We start from the raw sequence: 13,460 nt of genomic DNA on the forward strand, positions 1-13,460 counted from the left end.
ATTTATTATTCTTTTATAAATTTTTTTAAAGTTCTTTTCCATCGTATTTATAGAATTATAATATCATTATTTGTCTTTTTAAAGATCAAATACCATAAGATTAATTCTAGTAAATAATTTTACAAATTCATTTTATCATAGTGAAAAATAAATTAAGTTCACTTTTTTTTAAGATCAATTTGCATTCATTTTCACTTTTATGTGGGTTGTTATTTAACTCATGTGACTCAAAGTGAATCTTTGTTTATTATGATCATAGAGATATGCTTAGATTTCTAATTTTAACTTCGTATGCATAGTTAAATCATCATGTGAGCAATAGAACTCTAAGAAACAACTTTTAGTTAAAGAGTTATCTACCTTAGGTAAGAAAAGCTAGTATTAATTCTTACTTGTAGTACTTGTTAGACTGTAGGTTTATACTTGATTAGATTTGGTTTGAATTGCTAGATTGATCTAATATGTAAAGAACTATGTTGAATGAATTAGTGGTGAAGGAGAATTATGTTAAAATATGTATATGCTTAATTATTGTTTCAAATTGTGAAATGTTTGAATGTGAGTATTCGAGTTTAAACAATTGACTTCTAATGATACATTCAAATTTTTTTTTTCGCACAATAAAAGGAATAAAAGTGCCCATTAGAGTTAACTGAACAAGCTAAGATACTCATGTTCACTGATTTTTTGATATGGCACCAGGTAGTAGGTTAGTATTGTTGGGTGTCACCTTAATATCTAAAAGCAATGAGTTTTACTAGTGATAGCGTTGGGTGTCACCCTAAGACTGTTAGGCATTCACTTAACAGTGAGTTTTAGAGGTGGCTGACATTGGGCATTACTTAGGTTTTGATGGGTGCTAATTGGATTTTAAATTCCAAAGAGCTTCAGGGGCTTGAGGCATTGGGCACAAGATAATTCATTAGCCAATGCTAGGCTCCCATTTGTATTTGTTGAGCGATTTTAGTGAATTAACATGTAAATTGAAATAAATAATAGGTGATTGATGTTGATAAATGAGTTATGTGTCATATATTATTTTTTTTTCTTGTGATTGTGTTTTTTATATTCTTAAAGTTATTGTAAATAAATATGCTTGTGAATGGAATGATGGCATAGTTATTCCTAAGGTGAGAATACTGGAACAAGTTGGTTGTGTGTTATTGATGTCAGAGACAGAAATGAGATTATCTTAACTTTACTAGTAATTGGAATCATATAAATGAAGATAATTAGTTGTGAGAGTCGAGGGATGTTCATATATCTAGAGTGAGTCGAAGAAGTTGAGCTTGTAAAATATATATAATTTACCTTATCATGCTCTATGGATGGGAAGATCCTCGAACATGTTATAACTATAGCTCATGAGAAGTAATAGTGATTGAGTAATGATAGATGTAGGGTATTAAAGTGCTAGTCAATACACCAATCTGGAGAAGTTGTGTCAGATGAATGTTTGAATGTTTGTGTATACATGTGCCACGAAGCTTGTATATATGATTTATGTTATTTAAATGTTGTTCCTTTGGATATGATGTATGATTTGTTAAAAGGTGTATGTATGTACTAAAGCCATTGTTTAAATTTAGTACTATGATTTACATTTATTCTGTTTTATATGTTTGTTTGTGGTCTATCTGTCTTTAATGATTGTATGTTATATGTGAGTAGAGAATGTTGTTTGAGAAGTAATAAAATAAATAATGAAAGATTAAAGTATAATTATTATTTAGTTATATAGTTTTTCATTAAAAACACTTTTTATATATATATATATATATATATATATATATATATATATATATATATATATTGAGATTTTTCTTAAGTTTCACGGCTCAAGGGTAAAAAAATACATATTATATGTTTACATATTTAGTAACAAATTAATCAGTACCATAAATATGCTAAATGTTACCCTATGTATTTTGTTTATTAAATTCAAATTTATTAAGCAATGATTGTGTACATTATATATAAGATTTTATAACGTTAGTTTGTAGGTTCTTAAGTCATTTGCCATTTTTTATCTCTTTACTTGACTCGATAATTCAATTTCTCTCTACTTTCTTGCTATTTTAAATTAGTTTCTCTAAAGTACTTTTACTTTGGGTACTTTATAAAACTTCGGTACTTTTAATTCAATTAATCTACTTTGTCTTTCAATTGGTTCATTCTTCTCTACTTTCTCTTTACTTTCCAATAATGCAATTTGACTTTCTGTAAATTACTTTTGTATTGGTTTTCTAATTTTTTAATTGATTCTCACTTCATTAGTTGGGATTTTCTATTCTATGATTTTAATTGCGTTTGTTTCAATGATCTTAATATCTAGCTAGATTTGTTCAGTTAAGCGTTATTTATAATTTCATCATGAATTGAATTTCGAATTTTGGTATATGTGGTTACTTTTCTTATATTTAATTCATAACTTTTTTTTTAAATTACATAGATGATTCATTCATAGATAAATACAAGTCTATATCTAATTATTATACCCAAAACTCATATATAATTTTAATGATAATAAATACGATAATGATACTTTAACAACATTTTTTTAACAACATTTTAACATCATTTACGTGTCATTCTGTGATTGGTCCAAAATTAGTCCACAATCAATAATAATAATAATCATAAACACTAACATGGACCAATCATACAATGACACGTAGATGATGTTAAAATATTGTCAAAAAAATGTTGTTAAAGTATGATTATCATAATAAATAATATTAATTCATGATTATCTAATGAGTTTATGAATGCGTTACAAAGTTAATGCGGCAATCCGGATTATGATGAGACAATGAAAAGAATTTAGAAAGCAAGTCATCATTGAAGTTTATTAAAGAAATTACGAAAGATCTTAGAAAATTTATAAATATATATTTATTTCTCTCCTTCTATATATATATAAATAAATTAAGACGTCCTGCAAAATTAATGTAAATTTTTTAAAACATTTATTTTTCTCTTAATATTAGTAAAATATATATAAAAATATTACATTATTCTTTAACTAGTTATTTTTTAAATAAAATATTTAGTCTCATACAAATTAACTACTACAATTTTTTTTAAGAACTACAATTAAATATTCTTATCCATACAATTACAGATTATGCAATGAACAAAGATAACAAAGATATCATTTTGTTGTAGATTTTGTATGAATTTTATTTAAAAGAAAATATGAGTTAAAATAGAGTTTATTACATATTAATTATTTTAAATAATTAAATGTTAAAAAAACACAAATGATTCTAGAAAAGATTAAATATACATTTCCAAACCTATTTTTAAAGTTTATTTATTGAAATAATTTTTTTAATATATATACACACAACCTAAAACTCTTTAAAAATGTTAGAATTTACACGAAGATGTTTTTACAAGCCAATTAACATCAATATTAGATGTACAATTATAAATCAAACAAGACCACCTCCACTAATTGATGCAATTTCACATTTATTCCAAACAAGGTAAAAACTTTGTACAAAATTTTCTATCTTGAAATTGATTAATAAATTGATACTTTTTTGAATTCAATCTTTCACCATTAAACTAGTTTTAATCTCTAACGTCAGTCCAAAAAATTCTGATTCCATTCCTCCAACTTCATTTTGCATCATAATTCATTAAAATACATTCATGTACATTGTTTAATTCGTATATAAAAAACTTTAAAAAGGATGCTCACCTAAACTTGCTTAAGTGATATCTTGTAAATGGAGACAAAAATATTAAAATACTCTACTTAATAATAATAATAACAATTAATAATAACTATTAATAAGTAGTTTACTTATTATTAATTAATTTATTTATAAACTTTTACTCAGTAATATTATTGACAATTAATTTACTATTATTTTATTTTAATAGCATTAATATCGTAATAAAGTACCATGATATTATTACTTAGAAATTTAATACCATTTAATAATTAGAAATAATAAAATAACGTTTCATCTAATACTATTGCATATAATTTTTTTAAGATATATAATAATATGATAAGTTTCTTAACATATTTCGTTACTAAAGTATATCATATGATCAATTATCTATAAACCAAAGGGAAAATTAAATTTGTAAAAAAGAAAAAACACAAAATGTTACTTTTTAATATATTTTTCATCTAAAATGTCAATTTTCTAAATATCGAGTGAGCATCAAAGTTACAACTATATTCCTTTATAGAAATAATATTAGTAATTAAATACATATACGAATATAAAAACATAATTGTAAGTTAATTGTTATATTTGGTTAAAACTGTGCAATTAAACTATTTTTAATTTCCTGCCTCTGTAATTTAAAATGAAAAAAAAAAGAGTGCAACAACTTTAATTTCTTCCATAAATTCACTCTCCATCTGAATCAAAAATGTCATTTTTGCCTTTATAGAGAATCTGACACATTAAGAATCTTTGATTGAAAATATTTTCTGAAGGATTACAAGAAATCAACAAAGCAAGGGAGGAGAAAGGAGAAATGATTTCTTGTAACTCTATATTATAATAACATGGTTTAATAGTAGAAATTTTCACTTATTAAGGAATTAAAGGCTTTTAAAAACTGAATTAACCATCATAATAAAACTTGTTAATATTCAACCAAAGGGTGAAACTGAGAAATCACATGGTTAATAAAATAAACCAACAAGAGTAATTGAGGGCATTCATTTACATCCACTTCCATTCAACACTATGATTGCCAAAACCTTAATCTACGAATAGATATCATTTAGGTTTATCTGTCTAAACAAGATTATCTCAATCGATAAAATGATATGAAGAACAATGCCAAAGTGTCTTGTACATCCCTTTTTCAAGAGCTCGATTCATACACAAGGATATCTCTGTCTTTGTGTACAGAAACCATTATCAAAATGAATACATTTGTTGGCAACTGTTCAGGTTAGAGGATCTAATTCTATCTTTTTGTAACAACTCCACTACCAAAAAAATAAAACTGTGTATACAAACCGTATGTACATGTAATGCAGTGAGTTCATTGATTTTGTGAGATGGTCATTCTGCAGGTACTTCATCAAAGCCAAAAGTGCAACATTGCCTGTTCATAGAAATTTACTTTCATCAGTTCTTATTTGAAATTTAAGAGCACAACTAATGCATAGCTTCATGAAAAGCCAGTACCAACCTATCCTACCCCATGATCATCACATTCAAACTGATACTAAATGTAAAGTGTACACCACAAAGAATCAAAGAAAAACATGAAAGATTCAGTCCAGCAATATAGTATTTCTTGTTCCCCTCAAAAGTCAAGGGAAAAAAACAGGAAATTCTAACTACCTCTTGGAGAGAAGCCAAAGACACGTTGTCCCTAGTAGCAGCTTTTTTGGTTTTCAAGTCTCTCATCTCTGATTGTATTGATTGGAGTTGACTTTGTATGTCCTTTAACAGTCTCAACTGTTCTTCATCATTCCCTTCATGGATAATCTCTTGCTTTGCAGTAATTCTCTCCTTCTCAAGCCTCTCAATTCTCTGATTCAGCTTACGAAACTCAGCTTGAGAATTGTAAACTTCATTCATCCCTTCCTTTTTATGGTCACTGACTGCCATCATAACTGTAGGACAAGCAGCTTTTATTTCACTATACACTTTAAACACACTCTTTCTCTTTTCTGCTGCGCCAAGTTTAACAGGTTTTTCAACCATTCCCTGATAGTCAGAATCTGGTTTTCTTAATCTGTTCTCTGCATTCAAATTCCATTTCTCGTGCTTTTCACTAGTTTGTGGGACTTCATATACATCATAGACATTACGCAAACAAGGAGAATCATTTGCAACTCCTCCATTATGTGTACTTTCACCTTGACTAACTTGATCAATGCTAGCCTGCGATGAAATTGAATAGGACCTCCCTCTTCTACTACTCAAATTTGCACTCTTTTCTCCTTCAGCACAATCTGAAATGATCTTCACTTGTTCATTCAACTCCTTTATCTGGTTCAAATAAGAATCAAGAGTTCCACTACCACCTGAAAATTCAACTGGTTTTCTTGCCAAATCCAAGCCAGATTGAGCTACTTCCTTGTCAGTACTCTCCTCCTCTATTATCTTAGGAATCACTTCAAGAACTGGACTAGGTGATCTTTCCCTGGTAGCAGCTCTCAGGGAACTCAGAAACTGAATTGCAGGCATTGATTGTAGCCTTCTAACAGTGCTACTCTGACCCCCATTTTCTCCATTTCTTTTATCACTCCTATTCAGAAGGAGATCCTCTTGGAACTCAAACTCGTTAGCACTAAGATCACACCCCAAGCTCATAAGTTTGTGTCTATAAGCCTGGACTTGAAATTCGAGAGACACAATTAACATTTCCTTCTGATACATAAGTTCCTCAAAAGCCTCGAGAGAGGCCTCAGCATGGCCTATCTTCTCTTCTGCCACTCTCTTGTAGTGACTGGCCTCCATCTTCACCACAGCCTTCTCTCCCTGCAAACGCAGTATCATGTCCAGTGCTTCATTCGTTGCAGTAGCTGAAGCTTCTCTTTCCTCATCCAACTCAGCATATAGCTTTTCCAGAAGTTGCTGCTGGGCACGAAGTGTCTCCTTCATTGCTATTTGATCACTTTTACTACGAGATATCATAGAAGAACACCTCATACTTTCTGCCATTCTAAACCTTTCTTATTGAACCTATCACCAACCCAGAACACAGAAATCAAGTACAGCACAACCACCCTTCGATTCACAATCATTCAAGAATCATAGGGCGAAATATTATTATTCAAAACCCACAAAAATTAAGAAAGCTAGACGAAATTTCAATCGTTAAATAAAACACTATTTGCCAAATTCCATCAATACTAAGAAGATCCATTAACATATATATCAAAACGAAGAACAAATCGATGAATAAAACAAGCACTTACCAGTTACCACAACAGAATCTCAACCAAACCTAAATTCAGGAATCAGATTTTGTGAGAAAGAAGAAAGTAAGTGCAAATGGGATCTTGCAGGAAAAGGGTGTTTTGAGGAAGAGGAAAAACTTCACAAACAAATGAAAAATATTGGTTTGCTTAGAAAAGAGGAGAACTAGAGTGTGAAACTGTACAAGCTTTTCAAACAAGTAAAAAGACTTCACACCACACACGGAGAATTTATGAACCTTCCAATGGGACAAGACAAACATGAAAATCTCACAATGGAAAGAAAAGAAGCAATCTGCTGCAAAATTGGGTCAGAAATTTGAAAGAACCACTCACTCAGTGTGTGCACAATCCTCCCAAAAAGTAAAAAAGCTAGCCTTTGGTGTTTGCTTTTGTTATACGTGCAGGAACTGTACTGGGTCACGCGCAAAGCAGAAAAGGACAGAGTGTGGCTTTCTGTTTCCAGTTACGCGCATAAGACAAAACGTCCATGATTGCTAAGGTTATTGGTTGGTTGGTTTTAATGCCGACCATATTTCATATTTTTAGTAAAATTGCACTGAAATTTCGGTGATTTTAAAATTCTATCAAAATATCCTATTTTATTTTAAAAACATTATGCTGTTTTTGCTTATTTTTTACATTACATATATATTTTATTGGTGATTAATTATTTCTCATTTTCTTGTAGTGATGGGGAATGGATTCTTATTTTTTTTTGGAACCCTGGTCTTAATTCTTTTTTTATATTTGGTTTTATTGAGTAAAAAAAGAGAAAACTCGAAAGAACAGGAAATTGTTTTATTGGAAATAACTCATTGAAAAAAATAATGAAAAGTAAAGATAATTATTGAAAAGGAAAAGAAAAAAAAATATTTATTAGTGTTGTTTATTAATGTTAATACTTTTATTTATCAATAATGTTTTATTATAATTAATATATATACATATATTAGTGTTATTAATATTTTTTGTTTTTTAATAATTTATAACTATAACTCTGTAATTGGCCGCCTTAAAACTAAAAGAATCTCGGGATTAGGGATGGCAACGGGTTGGGTCGGGCACGGATAGTGCCTACCTGCAACCCGATCCGACAAAAAAAAATTCACCCGCTACCCGACTCGCTACCCGACTCGCTACCCGACCCGCTACCCGCACGGATCCCGCTTAAAAAATATCTGGGGGTGTTTTAAAACCCGCAGATACCCGTGGATATCCGCGGACCCTCAAATATTAAAAATATATATATTTTAATAAATTATTAAAATAAAATTTAAATAGAATTACACAAAATATATAAAATATAATATAAATTAAATTAAATATAAATTTAAATTCAATTTTAATTAAATTTAATCTTGTAAAATATAAATTAATGTTAATTTTAATTAAATTTAACTTAATAAAATATAAATTAAATTTTTATTTTTATTTTTTACGGGTAGCGGGTATCCGCGGGTACGGATAGTATAATACCCGTATCCGACCCGTTTATAAGCGGGTATTAAAATATCCGCTACCCGCGGGTTGCGGGTAGTAAATATCCGCGGGTATCAACTATCCGTCGCGGATTTTATCCGCAGATATCTGCGGGCGCGAATTTTTTTGTCATCCCTACTCGGGATGAAGTGGCCGCCTTAAAACTGAAGTTAGAGGAAGAGATAAATGCTCACTCTCAAAGTAAGAAGAAACATGCAAAGACAACCCTTCTACTTGCTAACATTGAAAGCGCCATGGCGGACATCCGCAAGTCTGGCCGCGAGCTCCAAACAAAAAATGAAGAGCTTGTAAAAACAAATGCAAAACATACCGCCACCATCGAGCATTTGAAGGAGCAGAACTCCAAGCTACTGGAGCATGGCAAGCATCTTGATACAGCTTGTTTGGATGCTCGTAATGCGACGCCTTGAAAGCAAGGGTTCAAGCCCAAGATGTCCAAATCATGGATATGGGAAAAGCTATAGTTGAGGAGCATACCTTGGGCTTTCAGAAGGCACTGAGACAAGTTCCCTTTTCTCCTTAATGCATCCACCGAGGGGGTTGGCTTCGACGTGATGAAAGATGTTTATCAAGGGAAGCTGATGCCCATGAAAGACATTCTGGATGAGGAGTTTGTAGAAGCAGTGACCTCAACAGCAACTGAAGAAAGGGTTGAAGGGGAAGCACTTGCGGAGGTGCCCGCCAATGAAGGTACTGGGAAGGAATGTTAAATAGTGGCTCCAAAGGGTAATGTTGCCCTTGTGATTATCAGTTAGTTTTAGCTTTTCCTCTTTTGAATGATTATGTAACAGTTTAAGCGTATCCTAAACATTTGAACAATTTTATTGTTGTGCTGTTGTGTTTCCTGTCTTATATTCTGAAGTTGAACGTCTTTGTATTTGACGTTGTTTCATGTGAGTTGAAAACAACCTTGTATGTGTCATTGCCTCACATTCATTAGCTAGGTGGTCGAGACACCATTATTATGTAGTTGATAAACATCAATCGGATGATGTTGAATGTGTTATAAGTATTCGCTTGAAACTCTTATATTGATAGAAGAGGTTATGGGTAACATTTCCTCCTATGTAGTTGATATTTTAGGGGCTTTATGAAGAACTTTTCTTCAATGGACGAGAATGATAGTTCATTTCGACCTAGGAGTTATTGGGAACTTCCTAGTGAACGAGAGTGACAGTCCATTGAGGGCTTCCTCCACTGTTCGATTTTCGACCTAAGAGTTACTAAGAACTTCCTAGTGAACGAGAGTGACAATCCATTGGGAACTTTCTTCATCGCTCGATTTTCGACCTAGGAGTTACTAGGAACTTCCTAGTGAACGAGAGTGATAGTCCATTGGGGACTTCCTTCACCGCTCAATTTTCAACCTAGGAGTTATTGGGAGCTTCCTAGTGAACGAGAATGATAGTCCATTGGGGACTTCCTTCACGACTCGGTTTTCGACCTAGGAGTTATTGGGAACTTCCTAGTGGATTCGCCACTTCATTGAATAAAAATTGTTCGGCTTTATTTATTACAACATGCAAACACAAAAGAAATTAAATAACAAAAGTCTATGTCATAAGAAACTTAAACATGACAGTAATGTTCATCTAAAGTAGAATTTGAGATTAGTCGCATTCCAAGTGTTAGGGATAACTTTCCCATTGAGTAACTCGAGTCGATAAGCTTCATTCATCAAATCTTCTGTGACGCGAAATGGTCCCTCCCAATTAGTTGCTAGTTTTCCATGCGCTCGATTTTTCCTGGCTTCACCTCTCTTGCGCCATACGATATCTTCTTCTTTGAAGCTTCTTGGTTTCACCTTGGTATTGTACTTTCTTGAAATCAACCTTTTCTGGGCAGCGGCACGAATGACGGCTACCTCTCGTCTTTCTGACAAAGTATCGAGGTTAACCTGCAGTTGTTCATCGTTGACATCTATATCCTTGATGTCTCGTCTCAACGAAGGTTCACTTACTTCAACCGAAAGCATGACGTCTTTTCCATAGGTTAAGTTGAAGGGGTTTTATCAGTAGAACATTGCGGAGTACATTTGTATCCCCATAACACCTCGGGTAACTCCTCTACTCATAAACCTTTTGTTTCGCCTAATCTTCTGTTAGCAAAATTATGAAGATGAAGTTTTGATAATGTCCAAATCAAGTCAAGAAAAATCAAGATTTAAGAAGATCTTTGAAGACTTGTAGTATTACAGAAAGCTTTTGTAGTAATTGTAATTAAATGTTTAAGTTCACCCGCATGATTTTTATAATTCATTTGACATGATTTTTATAATAAGAAAGTAAAAAATAATTACCTACACTAATTCCTTTGACATGATTTTTATAATTCATTTGACATGATTTTTATAATAAAAAATAATCATCCACACTCATTTATTTGACATGATTTTTATAATTCATTTAACATGATTTTTATAATAAGAAAATAAAAATAATGTGTAAAATGAATATAAATGTATCTCAAGAATATTTTCTCAAAAATCAATAATTGCTAAGATTCTTGGTTGGTTTCAATGTCCACCATATTTCTTATTTTTAGTAAATTAAATTATATTTATTTTTATAAAATATTTTCTTGCACTGAAATTTCGGTGATTTTAAAATTCTACCAAAATATTCTATTTTATTTTAAAATTTTATTGTAAAAAACTCATTCAGATAATTATTAAAAATGAAAAGAAAAGAAAAATATTTATTATTATTGTTTATTAATGTTAATACTTTTTATTTATTAATAATGTTTCATTATAATTAATATATATAGTTATTAATATTTTTTATTTTTTAATAATTTATAACTATAAATACATAGTCAACTTTATTAATTTTATTATAAAGTTAATCAATTTTATTAATTTTATGATTGATAATAGAGCATCATTGAAATTAATAAACAACATTAATTTTATGAAGAAATCCAACCTAACAACACACTATTATGAAAGCGGTTAACACTCTAATACCGATGCTTAAAACAAACAAGTAAATCTTTACTTAAAATTCTTTGGTTATCTACAGTGTTAGGCCAAAAGACACACTTAAATATATATACATGTTCCTTAAAGACAACGTACTTACAATTTGGATTAAAGCATACCTTGAGATATTGGTGCACTATCTTTCAATTTTTTTTTCTCATCTTTATTTTTGCAAAATTTCTTCCTCTGCATTTCTTCCTCTTCCTTTACCCAAAAAATGTATTTATATGTTCTTTTCCTTCTTTTAAAGATATTTTGGTGTATGACAAGTATGACTCAAATGACCTTTAGCACATAATGATAATTTATATTTTCATTTTATTTGTCATCATTTTCACCTTCTATTTTTTCTTTTTTCACATTATTATTTCATTTATGATGATAAAATGTTTCTTAAATTTTTTTTATAGTCATCCACAATCATGAGTACTAGCATGATCACGACCAATACAAAAGCCACGACCATGAAAACATGAATAAGATATTATTGCATTCACTTTTAGGAATGGAGCAAAGTCAATTTGGATGCTCTTTGTTTTGTTTAGCAACCAAAAGTCATGAAATTAATTTAAAATATTTGTAAAATTCTTTTTTATATTGTTATTGCAGGAGTAAATGAGTTGCTCAAATGTTTGATTTCTTTCTTTAATAACATCACCAAAATTCATTGTATCTAAATGTATTTCAAGATATAATACCCAAGATAAGTAATTCTAATATCAAGGATCACAAATTCAAATTTTGGAAGAAAGTTTAACATATTTAAAATTAGCACATAAAATACTAATAATAATAATCAAATATTAAATTATAAAATACTAATAATAATGATGAAATATTATACTAATAATATTTTATGTATGAAATTATAAAATTGATATAACAATATTAAATGCTAGAGAAATAATCAAATATAAATAATAATTAACATAATTATCATAATAATAATCACAATAAAAATAAAAATAATAATAATAATAATAATAATAATAAAACAAAGATGAAATTTGATAAAGTCAAATAAATTTTATCACAAAAATAAAATTATAAATGAGGAAAAAATTATAAATTATATAAGTTATACGCTTCTTTTTCACTAGTGTGAGCAAATAATGTCACCAAGAGATTAGAATATAGTTGACTATATCTTTAAGAACATAAGAAACAAACATATTAAGAAATAAATATTTTATCTTTTAAAATGTTTTTAGTCAAACAAAATTTAAATAGTTCACTTATTTTAAAATGTTACAATAATGAAAAAAAAAGTAAAAGAGATAATGCTGTAATATCGCCGACAAATATGCTTTTTCAAACGTTGAACATGTATGTTTATTTCCACAAAAATTGTCACCTAGGATGTCTTGCACTGTTGAACATTTCTTTCACCTTTGAACATCTCCAACGGCCAACTTGATTCAGATGTAAATTTCTTATTGCTTTTTCATTACAGTAATAGTACAATTCAATAAAACCATTTAAATTCTTAGAAGCTTTTTTTCATCTTGTTTAAATTCTTGTGTTCTTGTGTATATTACTCAATTTGTTAATTTGATTCTGATATTTATTGTTTTAAACAAGTTTATAATATCTAATATGCTTGAAGATGCATTTGAATTCTTTTATCGGAACCTTCTTGAATAGTTTGAACAATATTATATTCTTCAATATCATTTTTGCCACAACATTGTATTAAAATGATCTCAGTAAACTGTCATAGCTAGCTAGAGGTGTTAGATATGTATATATTAATTGATTAACTTTATCTACTCCATGCAAAGCTGGAATCTACGTGAAACGTAATGCTCGTTCGTTAACTTTGTTACATGAGATTTTTTCGATCATAACAATGTTTTAATATATATTAAAAAAACTATATATATATATATTAAAATTAGTGTGTTTTGAAAACATAATAGAGAGAAAATATAAAAAAATATATATAATTTTTATAACCATTCATTGTGTTCAAGCTTGAAATAACATTATTATTCGATTTGGTTTGTGCAATGTTTACAAGTTTAATATAATGAATTTATTGACTGTATTCATTCATGA

The 13,460-nt window shown here is 29.5% G+C and overlaps 1 protein-coding gene and 1 pseudogene across 2 annotated transcripts; one reads left to right on the forward strand and one right to left on the reverse strand.

The window, feature by feature from the left end:
* Positions 1 to 4,725: 4,725 nt before the first annotated feature.
* On the reverse strand, positions 4,726 to 7,386 carry LOC148204331 (uncharacterized). 2 transcript variants are annotated; one of them, XM_088107531.1, is made up of 3 exons: positions 7,253 to 7,386; positions 5,331 to 6,680; positions 4,726 to 5,088 (listed from the first exon to the last, which is right to left on the reverse strand). In XM_088107531.1, exons 2-3 carry the CDS (start codon positions 6,657 to 6,659, stop codon positions 5,065 to 5,067), a joined length of 1,353 nt encoding a protein of 450 aa, XP_087963657.1. In that variant the 5' UTR covers positions 6,660 to 6,680; positions 7,253 to 7,386; the 3' UTR covers positions 4,726 to 5,064. The 2 variants fall into 2 exon arrangements, with proteins under 2 accessions (XP_087963657.1, XP_087963656.1); XM_088107530.1 differs by having other exon boundaries at positions 6,917 to 7,284.
* On the forward strand, positions 7,178 to 9,129 carry LOC148204332 (uncharacterized; annotated as a pseudogene).
* The last annotated feature ends 4,331 nt before the right edge of the window (positions 9,130 to 13,460 follow it).

Source organism: Vigna umbellata, chromosome 2 (genome assembly GCF_029865625.1).
Source record: "Vigna umbellata cultivar VRB3 chromosome 2, Vumbellata_1.0, whole genome shotgun sequence".
Taxonomy (NCBI): Eukaryota; Viridiplantae; Streptophyta; class Magnoliopsida; order Fabales; family Fabaceae; genus Vigna; species Vigna umbellata.